Here is a 12,506-nt window from a genome sequence, read left to right on the forward strand (position 1 = left end):
TGGAATTGAACATAGTTTGAATCCACCATGGTTAATCTGTGTAGGTCCTACACGACACGTGATGGGTTTTATCATTTATGGCATGCATTAAACAACAATAATGAACCGGCAAAATGTTTATATTTCTTCTTTGTAATACGAATTGTAACTTTGTTGTATGCTTATATTTTAGAAACTTTGGCCAAATAACTAAGTTCATACTTCATAATTAATTGCCTTGTATCATTGGAATATTAAAAAGTGTATTTATTTGCAAAGTTCCGAACGTATATACATAAATCATTGGCTTATAAAATTCTTTTATGTATGTATGGTTAAAAACAATGCAATACCAACTTTAGGGAACGGATAGTTAGAACGGTAAAGTATAAGGGTGATGCGGTAATGTTTATAGGAATTTAATTTCACAATATAAATTGACAAAATTTTCAACCTTGAATTAAAATTCTAAATATTATTCATAGTGTAATATGAAATCATGTTACTAAAATGGATCTATATTCTAGTATTCTACAACGATATATAAGCTACAAAGGCTTTTCTTGCCGATTTTGTGCTAATTGCTATGTAATAAACGGACTAAAAAGTTAATGAAGAAATACAAAAAGCTATAAATTGTACATACCAAAAGGGTGATGATGCAAATAGAATCAAGTGACAAATAAGTAAAGAATGTCTTATTTGGGCTATTTATGAAAAGACAAAGTTAACCTCACTAAAATGTCAAAAAAAAAAAAAAGAAAAGCCAAACATACTAAAATAGAGAATCAAATAGACCAGATATTCACTTTTTTAGCCTTTGACTTTTGTTGACCACCAATAAACCACTCTTTTATTCACACAAAACACACATGCAATTTTATGGATAATGCTTGTAAATCAAGCAATAAACTTTAATACAATCCTTCTTTATATTACTTTGTTGGATCATTCATGTTTTATTCTTTCCTTTACCCAGTACTAAATAATACTTTTGTGTTTAATAATATTTCCATACTATAATCTAATCTTTTCTAAAGGTGATCATTTGTTAGAAAAAAATATATACAAAAAAGAGAAAAGGGTATATATACAAAGAAAATACAAAAGCCACGTATTTTATTACATAATTATCGACTCGGTTAAACTATTTTTTAAATAAAAATAAGGATCTATAATATATATAAATGAAGACATAAAAATCCTACGTATCGCGATGTGGTCGCTCTCCCTTTTTTTGGAGTCACCAGATTTGCTTGATTTTTAAATGGAGGTTTCTCATGCATTTGACCCGAATTCATGGGTATGGGTCTTACCAAACCCAGATATTCCTTAAACGGGTTATAACATCTCATTAAATTAAAAATTATTCTTACCAAATTATTTATGTAAAAATCCTATAAAATAGGATATAATAAAAAATAATATCTTAATTATTTTAAAAAAGATATATATATATATTATTTAAATTAAAAAACCAATATGATAGTAAAAAAAATAAACGGGTCTTGGGTCTTATCAAGCCATTAGTATATTATTAACTTTCGTAAATATTATTTATAATTAAAAAACCAATTTCATAGTAAAAAAAATAAACGGGTCTTGGGTCTCATCAAAAGAATATAACTTTTAAACCGGGTTATAACATCTCATTTATTTGTGAAACAATTTATCATCAAATCATAAGTATATTATTAACTTTCATACAATAAAAAAAATATAAATTAAAAAATATATAAATATTAGAACAAACAATATAAAACAACCCCCGTAATATGGGGGATAAAAACTAGTAATAATATATATAAGATATGTGGTGTCTTTTATAAAATTACATTATCATAAGATTAGTTTTCACCTTACTATTTTAGTTTGTCTAAAAAGCTGATATCTATTTTTCAAATAACAATTCTAATGTTTTCATTCTATTTCTATGTATATAATAACAAATACTTTAAGAACCACCCACTTTTTTTTAGCTAGGCAATATTACACCAAAATGCTTGTAGGTTCCCATAGTTTATACATAATAATCATCATCGGTCGTAACTTACCACATTGCTACGAAAGGGGGAGGCCCACGTTCAAAATTGGCAAACGAGTAACTTAGAATTACTAGCATAAGGTAGAATAAAAATAACATTTTCTGTTAAAATAAAAGGTAATGGTTCTAACCTTCTTTCACCGAGTGCTAAAACCAAATACTCAAGATTGGATTTTTACTTGGTGCAATTGATATAAACGACCGCATTACGATCTTTAGATATTAACACGTGAGAGCTATCTATGAAAATATGTTGATAATTAGTTAAGAATTCATCACCCAGTCGAAGATCAAGGGGAGGAAGGGTGTTCCGATGGGTTCATGATCAGAAAGAAAGTGATGGTGGTCAAATTGTGAATTTAAGATAGTCATTTTAATTTAGGGCGAATTTAAGTAAGAAAATAATGATACCAATACCGAATCTTTTAATACACACTTATCTTAGAAAAGTTGAATGTAGAATTTGTTAATTTTATGTGTTTGAAAATATAGAAAGGTACTAGTGAATAATACCATAAGAATAATTTCGTAGAAATTATCCTAACATGATAAAGCAATTTTATTTATTTTGAATCATGAGATATCACAATGTCAGTGTGACACTAACAATTTTATAAAAAGAATTAATTCTTAATTCTTAAACCACTAAATGTTACCATGCGTCTCAAATTTCAACACTATCTTGTAAACTATCGATAGGAGAATGCATGTTAGTGACATCAAACAAATACCTAATTTTTGAAAGCAAAAATATGCCATCACCAAAAATCAAATAGACGAGTTGAGACTAAACGAACCACGATCACCCTAATCAAGCAACCTACGCACGCCTAATTGAACAACAATCACCCTAATCGAACAACCAACAATCGAACAACCAACAAACACCGCTTTGAAGCAACACCAACAACAAACCCCATTCACCGTCTGTGTTTAATCGAACCTTAAGCGTATCCATTTAACTTTTAAAACCAAAAACTTCATCTAATATTCATAAAATGAATTTTAATTGAATAAACTTAATTAATCAAATATTAGTTGCATGACTTAAGCACATTGGAAGATGATAAAGACATCCAGCAAGACAAAAGATCCACTCTTCCAGGAACCCAAATATCATTATTATTCTATGCACACAAGAATATCATGAATTCACATTCACTTTAGTTCATTGGCTCTAACAGAATTTTTCTTTTTTTCGTTTTTAATACAATTTGTAAAATTTATAAAGATTGTTTAATTTTGCCTATACAAGTTAATAATCTTTTTAATACAGAATTTCTATAACGTGTCCTTTACTTTTGCGTGCTATTTTTACCTGATTATCATAATGTAATATAGTGCCAACACCAAGAATATTATCCAATATTATCTAACCTTTTATCTTAACCTATAAAATCAAATCCAAAAATGGGTCTAGTTGTAACACATTGTTTGGATGTCACAACAACCAGAACACATCTTCACTTATGTCTTTAGTATCTTGTTTACCAAATATCGCACTCGTGTTCGAGTCTAACACATATGGTATCACGCGTCCAACGAGCATATGCATATTCTAGCTTTCTAGTGATTCGTACAAGTTAATTTTAAAATTAAAGCAAGGTTGTGTCTAGTACACCTAATACAATACATGATAATTATTATAATGCTGTTGTACTCCACTTGTTCACGTCTTTGTAGTGTTCTTGGCTTATATTAGTTAGTATTAGTTGAACCTTTTTTTTCCCAAAAATTCTCATGACTTGTTTCTCTTTTTTTATATCAAAATGCAAGACACTTTGTAGTTTAGTGTTATCGCATTACTTCATTTTTTAGTGAATAAGTTGTGTGTTTTCCATAGGTTGAATGAAAACCTTATTTAATTTACGTCACATAAGTTCATATATGGTTTGAATGTTCGTCGTCAATTAACCTCCGTAAAGCATCATAATTAACAAATAATAATCTACCGTCTCATGAACTACAAAGATATTCGTAGTATTGTTTAAGGGATAACATATCATTTCCATTATCAATATCCCTTGATCTTTTGAAAAACTTATTCCTAAGAAGTTATTTATCATTCCAAACCAATAAACATTTTAAAAGGGCGTAAGACATATGTTCTAATAACATAAGTTATGATCATTGCTCATTTGGGTTTGATATATGAAGTATATGTTGTAGGAAGTGGGTCATTTTTTATTAAATTAATAATAAAATTATAACGATCTCTTGTTATTAACATGGAAAATAAGTAGTATTGAATACCGTAATACAAAATAAAACCAAGTATGTAAACTGTGAATAAACGTTACATGTATATGAATTGATTTAAATCAAGATCTTTAAAAGGTAGAGTCTTCAACGTTGTTCTTCAACAAGGTTTTAATGTAGTCTCCTTGGCTACAAGAAAGAGCAACGGATGCTGATGGTTATGGCTAAAGATTTGTGTTCAACATGGGTCTCTTAAAACAGATTCCGCTTCTCAACTTATACAACGTGTCTGTCTCTCATTGTAAAACAGCCGAAACAGTATGTATTGTTGGAGAATTTTGAGTAATATCTGAGCGAGTATAGACTTGAACCTACATAAGGCTTCTACTTAATGAAGCATAAGGTAATAATCTCAATGATCCTATTATCCTCTAAATAGAGCAATATTGTTTGTTACATGTGTAAGGACCCATTTAAGATAAAACTTATAGAACAAAACTAATGTCCCTTTGGGTCTATCTCAGAATGTTATGATATCTATTATGAAAGGGATATATTTGAGATATTTCACATCAAAGTGTGTGAACAATGCTTTGACTTATGTAACATATACTTGTCAGAAGAATGTCATCTATATATGGACAAATTTGTTTTTAGTTGCTCCCACTCATCTTGAGGTATGCACAATAATCCACTTGGTTTTTGATGAAAATAATTGTATAAATATTTCATCAAATTTTGATGTTTGCATTAACCCATATATGGATGTTATTGACTTATAGACTAAATTTTCATTAACCTTCAGTTTATAACATTTAGGTTGTTTTATGAGCATGTAGATAAGTCAGTTATTAAGGAAAGTTGTTTTTAATGTTCTTCTAACGTAGCTCTTTAACTATTATAAGCTACTTGAACAGCGATGATCCTCAAAGAAATGTTTTATAATATAAGTTATAAGATTCTTTGATGATTTATTCCCTTTTGAATCTTACCTTTAATAATCAATTATGCTTCTTAGTGTCTTAACGTTTGTGTTAGGATTTAGTTTAGTTATGAACACCTTTAGGTAATTCAACCAAATCTCAAAACGTTAGCAACTTATGGAGTCAATTATGATTGATGATAATGGTTTAATTATAAGGGGTATGATCATTAAACTTTCCAACATCCAATTCAACTTTAGTTAGGGAGGTTACATAAGCATAAAATTTAGTAGGTTTAAAAACCTAGATGGCCTTCTAAGTTGATTATTGGGTAATTTTAAAAAGTCTCAGTTTTATGGATTAGCTCTTAGTTAGGTTGCTATCATTTTCAGAATTCTAAGTGTGTAAGATTTAGCGCAGTATGGTGTACAAGAAGTGTAATTGGTAATAAAATTTAATATCTCTCTTCCCCCCCCCCCCCCCGCCTCTTGTTCTTCTAACAAGTCATTATAAAGACTCTTACTGCTCCCACTGACCTTAGAAAACTTTAGGAAATTAGCATACTTAAGGTCAGTATTTAAAGACCAATAGATTCTAACAGAGAAACATGTTAATAATATAAGTTGTTGCAGTTTCTCTTGGTGAGGATTAATTTAGTAAGAAATCTGAATTTGTCCATGTTTAAGCAACAATGAAACTTTTGTAAGAGTAGTAGTAACTTCTAAAGAGATAAGTTTTAATGGAATAGTGTTATGATGGAGCAATGGAGCAGTGTCTTGTACAAGAGGTGTATTTGAGATAATATCAAGTTTACACTCCCCCACCTCTTGCAAATCTTGTAAGTTATGATTGAGACACTTAAGGCTCCCACTGACCTTTAATGTCTCTAGTAAATATACAAGAGAAGTTTCAATGATGTACATGACGTGGGAATCTGTCATATATATGTTAGGCTTGATTTGATTCCATTAACGTCCAGATGTCATAATAAACTTAAAGGACATATTTAGAAGAAATCGTATTAAGTATATATGAACGGATCTCTTTAGGACCGCGGACCACATATAATACTGATTAGATACAAGTAAATAACATTTTAAATGATAAAAGAATTATGTCTGAATATTCCGTTTGAATAAGGTTCACGAATGTCAGTGAAATATAACTTATGGTGGACCCATACTTATTTTTTTTAAGCCAAATATTGTTTAGGGCATCTAACACGTGATTTAGATAACTAAAAATGAGATTATGAAAAATCACCCTCGTCAACAGTGTCATGATTTCTCATGAAATTTGGTTTTAATGGATGAATTTTATAGGTCTCATTTGTCTTTTATTAAATTTTTATTTGCATGATAACAATAGTTGTGAAAGTATATAATATCATCTAGTTCTATTTTATAAATGTTTCAATCTAGATATTGATAACAAATAATATGAGAGTTTAAGGTAAGAGTGACTTTATATTGGCTATGCAAACCCCATAATTGTCATATTGTATCTTAAGTATGATACTAAATTCTGATTAATCTCCAGAATATTTAAGTTATCATAAAGCGTAATTAGAAGACAGTTTATCATGGTTCTAATAACCTTAACATTTAAATTTTGTCACCAACACTCATGTTAGTTATTTGCTGATATCAGTAAAGAAACTCATAGAACTAGACTCAACCTATCACGTGTTAATTGGAATATTAGGATTAGCAGACTTAAATATTATTAATATATGACTACTGTTTTAGCCAGTTGTTCTTTTGGATTATGGATAGTCTTGTTGCTTATGCCTAATCTAATGACATATTTTTGCAATGAGACTTATCCTTAGAGAACTTAGAGATGGAAGTGATACTTGTATTTTGTCTATGAACCTTAAAATTATCCTCTTTTAGGTTTTAGTGGTAGTTAGTTGAATAACATCTTATTTCTAGTACCAGACATTTATTTCGTGTACCTATGTTGCTGATCAACACACTCATTTTCCTTTGGTACTTCTGAGTGTTATAGTTGATTCGTAATGCACCAAATTGTACTATTGAAAATTTTAGTATGTAATGTACTATAAAATTGTACTTATTTTCATGTGTGAACCCTTAATTTTATGGGTCATGGAAATTGTATATTATGATGTATTCAGGAATACCATATAACCTTATAGTTAGAATTTAGAAGGAATGCATGCATCTTATGAGTTATTTTGATTAGTCTTAGGAAAAACTAAATCAAGAATTACTCTAGTGATAACATCTATATAAATAAGTTCTTGATTATCATTATCATAAGAGACATTATGATTAACTCATCCCATTTGTTATGCTCTAGTTTTCAATAGAATGATTGTTATTATAAAGAGCAGTAGGATAGCTATATCACGTCTTAATGAATAATTAAAATTGAGAAGAGCTAAATGTTATTAAAACTCTTTATGAGACAAAATTCAACTGTATTTTAATATTAGAGTGGATGATTTGAATGAGATCGTTATTTATGGAAGAAAATATAATGAGTAATATTATGGGATATTAAAATAATATAGATTAAAGTTTATGGATCATTAGATTAATGAAGGATCATTAATATGAGAATCACTATATTTTATTGAAGATGTGATATGTCTATTATTAACATCAAACTAATAGACTATAATTAATAGTTCTACTTAAACAAAAAATAAATCACCTTTGGGCAGAATTAAAATTTATTTAAGTATATGTGCAAAAAAATTGTAACAAATCACCTTTGGGCAGAAGTGAGACAATTATTTTAATTATGCACGGACTAGTTTTGCTAAATAAAAATGTAACACATCACCTTTGGGCAGAAGTGAGACATTTGTATCATCTTAGGCAAAAACTAACAAAAGCTTTAGTTAGACTTGAACGATAGGGTAGATGTAACACATCACCTTTGGGCAGAAGTGATACATCAAAATTAACTCAAGTTAAGCTTTTTATGTTTTGTAAAAGGTTTTTAAGTTATAAGTATTTACAAAACATTTAATTAGTTAACAATAACCTGCTTAGATTAGAAAAGTTTTGGTTTTCGGTTTTGTAATGAGTTCTCGATTTTAGTAATGAGTTATCTGTCAAATTATGAGTTCTCGGTTTTTATCAGGTTATCGGTTTTACAATAAGTTTTTGGTTTTTATTGGGATCTCGGTTTTAATGAGATTTCGATTCTGATGAAATCTCAGTTTGTCCGAGATTTCGGTAAGTATTAAAATCCAAAAAATCATTTAAGGTAATAATATTTTGGTTCAAATTGTTACAGATTAATTTTATCTCCAAGATTTGTTTAATTTTGAAATTTATATTCTTAATAATTATTCAGATTTCAAAAAATCTTTGAAGATGTGTTTTTCAATTATTTTAGGAAAAGCAATCATAATCTAAATTTTAACCAAAATATGTATTATTTTCAAAAAACCCATGATGAACATGAAGAACATCACCGAAAAACCATAATTTTTAACAGGTTTTTAATGTGAAATCGGGTTCTAAAAGTTTTAAACAATTTATTTATAAACTGATTTCAATGAGTACAAGAATAAATAAATTCAAAATTAGGTTTTATCAAGACTTTAGATTCAAGTTTTCCGGTTTAAATCCAGATTTAATGGAAAACCATGAAGAACCTATTAAACAACATCGCTCTTGATACCACATGTTGATCAATTCCTTAAGGTGATAATGGAAAACATGAATAATATGATAAACCTATAATTATATGTGTACCTGTTATAGCATGGAGAGTACTAACCGCATCAGAGAAGGATGTAGACGACATAGTTGTCAGGTTGATCGAGTTCCCTTTTAGGATGTATAGTTAAGGATGGTGTTAGGGTTCTTGAGAGAAACCCGGTTTAGGAGAGAGGATGCACACAAATTGTTATGTGTGTGTAATTAGGTTATGATGTTAATTTATTCTCTCTATATATACACCCAAGGGGAAACCCTTTATTAGCTATTAAGAGTAATATGGTCCATCAACAATTACCAAGCTAATATATAATAAGGTATAATTAATTATTTTGATCTATTATTATATAAATGATAATGATGACCATATAAATAAATATATAAAATATATTTATTCTTACATTGATGGAAAGAAAAATAATAACAATACGACACGACGTTGGTTAGATGTTAATGTGTAAGTTTGCCATGCGACGTATATTCATGTGTCAAGTTATATGATATGTGTATATGTAAGATATTTTAGACATTATTAAAATATACAATTAGGTTATTTAAGTATATTTTCTTAAGATATATATACATGTTAAGAAAAATCTAACACAATAAATCTCTCCAATATCACATAGTAGCATTGTTATTTGTTTGCGTGCTTCGATCATAAAAGTATATACATATATTTTTTAAATAGGAAAAAAATCCAATCAAAAAGATTAGAACGCCAACGAAGTAAATTGAAACTTAAGATTTTTCTGGAAAATATTTTAATAGGAAAATCTTCAAATGAAAATTTTTAATGGCATCAAGATAACTTCAAATTTAAGTTTTTTCTAGCAAATACTTTAATAAAACAAAATTTCAGACATATATCGAAAATAAAATGAATTTTTTTATAGAATATATAATTTAAAAAAGTCAAAAGAGATTAGTCATTAGTATGACCCGTTTAATTAGGTAACCAATTTCACATTTAGCGAGTTGAACAAGAATTTCTACCAAATTGATTTTTAATTTTCATCTTTACTTTTTATGTCTTTTTACAAAATAACGTTTTTTTATCGAAATTTTAACCATTCTTATTTTTTTTTAAATTTACTTGTGTTAGGATTTCAACCGTCCTCAATTAATTAACGCTTCAGATAAACCGAAAACCAAATAACCTGGTAAAACCTCACCTTAACGCAAGCGCTCTAACCAGTGAGTCAACAGCTTGTAATTACCATCAATTAATTTCACCGAACTTATTAAATATCATTTTTTCCATATAAAAATTTCCAAAAATATATGCAACCAACCAACCAACGAAATCAAATCTCACTTTTACCATCCACTCTGCCGTAAACAATTCCCGGAGTGGAAATAGAAAAAGATAAGAGCCTCAGCTTCCTTCCGTAAAAAGTTTAAAAAAGTAAAAAATATATATAATATATATATATATATATATAATAAGACCATTAAACCACACTCCACCTTTTACCCAAATTTACAATTATACCCCTGATAACCACCGGAAAAGCTCACTTATCTCTTCTCCACTCTCCCATCATACTCCTCACTCCGGCGACTACTTCCCGCGAAAAACCTCCTGGAGCTCCGAAACGACTGCGACCGTGACGATATCGATACCGATACTCTGTCCACGTAGTCACGCAGCCAGTTCAACCGTCCGCTTCCTCCGCCGCCGCCTATCTCCGCCGCTAAGTTCGATTCTTGAACCTCCGGCGTAACGGAATCCTTATCGGAAACTTCTCTCCGGTGACTCCGGTGAGCTGATTCCACCGGCACTTCGTATCCGTCGTCAAGCACGTACTCGTACGAACCGATTGAGTACGATCTCCGGCCGGAATCCGACGGCGTACGTCTCCGGCTTAAACTTCCGATCTCGATTCTAAAACTATTATTCCTTCCTACACCGCCGGTTTCTCCGGCGAGTGTTTTATTCCGTACGTCATCTTCCGTCGGAATAACCGTCGACCTGCAAAGCGGACACGTCAGATTCGTCTTGAGCCACGCGTCAATACATTGCGCGTGGAACGCGTGGCAACACATCGGCAACAGCCGGAGCTGATCCACCGGTTCGAATTTGGATAAGCAAACGGCACAGTCTCCACCGGCGTTGGTATCCGGAAGTGACGAAAACTTAAACAGCGGGAGTGAACACGTGTCAATGTCAAGTTTATTATACGTACCGAAATTGATGACGTGGTCGTGACTATTTTGACGAGTTTCGGTATCAGTGAAACGATTAGATACGGCGTCGTTTTGGGGAGGAAATGAGTGGACAGCGCGGGAGAAGAAGCGGAGGAGGAGGTAGATTGATGCGGAGACAATGATAGCGGATGAGATTACGATTATTACGATTATTATGGATGAGGATGTTGAGGTGGATGAGTAATTATTATTATTATTATTATTATTATTATTATTAGTGTACGATGATGAATGAGGTGGTGTGTATAAAATGTTGCTAGCGGATGCGGCATTGGTGGCGGTGGTGAGAAGTGGTGGCGGTGGGTTGTATAGAGCCATTAATATTACGACGACGGTGGTGGTGGTGATGACGTGTGAGTGTGTAATAATAATATTATTATGGCGGAAGGAGTTAAGAAGGGTGCAGTGGTGAATGTGTGATGATATAAATGCTTTGTGGGTTTTTTGGTGTTGTAGGGTGTGTCACGTGACATGCACGTGAGTTTTGATTTTGGTTTGGATGGGTGTATGTGTTAGGGTATTTAGTACTTGTAATGTGTGTTGGGTTTAAAGGTTTTGGTGGGATGGAATTAAGGAATTGTATATATATGGTGGATTTGGGAGGCAAATGGTGGTATTAGGTGGTTGCTTTAAATCGTTGTGATGGTTGAGGATGAGAATATTGATGATGGAATAGTTTAAGTTACTAATGACATGTATATCGAAGATTGAATTGTAATTAAAGGTAAAAGTTGAGAGTCTTATTAGTATTCATGATGTTATCTTAAATATGTTTAAAGAGATGGACTTATTATGACGGTTTTAGGGATCACCTTCATAGTTTTGGAAGTAAATTACAATGAGAAAAGAAAATGATAAGAAAGAAAGTTACGATGACATTACAAATTTAAATAATATATTGCGAAGAATGTGTAGAAGAAGAGGTGATGAGTCATCTGTTAGACATGGTTCCTTTATACAAATTTTGTGTTTCTTATAAGAGCGTGCTTGCCTCCAAGTATACAACAACCAAAAGAAGTCGGTACTTTCGGAGTAGACAATTGAGCCTAAAATTCAACTTCGTATTCGAGCCGCGAACACAATAGTATAAACCAAGCAGCTTAGTTGTTGAGTTGTGCCAAGTTTCAAAAACATAAAGGCTGCTCATTAGAGAGGATCAAATCATTAAATTGCGTCCATTGCAACGTGCACATACACTTGAGAGCATGAGTTAGAGTTTAGGGTCCTCACTTGAAGGTCACTCATCTTTGGACTATAAAACATGTTTAACTACGAATTTTACTCTCATCCACAACTAATGCGTAAACAATACAATTATGTTTTTATTTTAGTTAAATAGATTGATCGACTAACCACAACTCTTGAAAGGTTCCACATCTACCCAAGGTGAAGGTGAATCTAGCTTGGCAAGGTTTTAATAATTATGAATGTTTATACATTTCGAACTTC

At 30.9% G+C, this 12,506-nt stretch overlaps 1 protein-coding gene across 1 annotated transcript; it reads right to left on the minus strand.

Moving 5' to 3' along the window:
- Window positions 1–10,367: 10,367 nt before the first annotated feature.
- On the minus strand, window positions 10,368–11,431 carry LOC143606756 (E3 ubiquitin-protein ligase ATL4-like). The gene has a single exon (XM_077082420.1). It carries the CDS (start codon window positions 11,373–11,375, stop codon window positions 10,368–10,370), a length of 1,008 nt encoding a protein of 335 aa, XP_076938535.1. The 5' UTR covers window positions 11,376–11,431.
- Between the last annotated feature and the right edge of the window lie 1,075 nt (window positions 11,432–12,506).

This window comes from Bidens hawaiensis, unplaced genomic scaffold, assembly GCF_021521415.1.
Source record: "Bidens hawaiensis isolate Kalapana, Puna unplaced genomic scaffold, B.hawaiensis_p1.1 tig00076961_1, whole genome shotgun sequence".
NCBI classification, from domain to species: Eukaryota; Viridiplantae; Streptophyta; class Magnoliopsida; order Asterales; family Asteraceae; genus Bidens; species Bidens hawaiensis.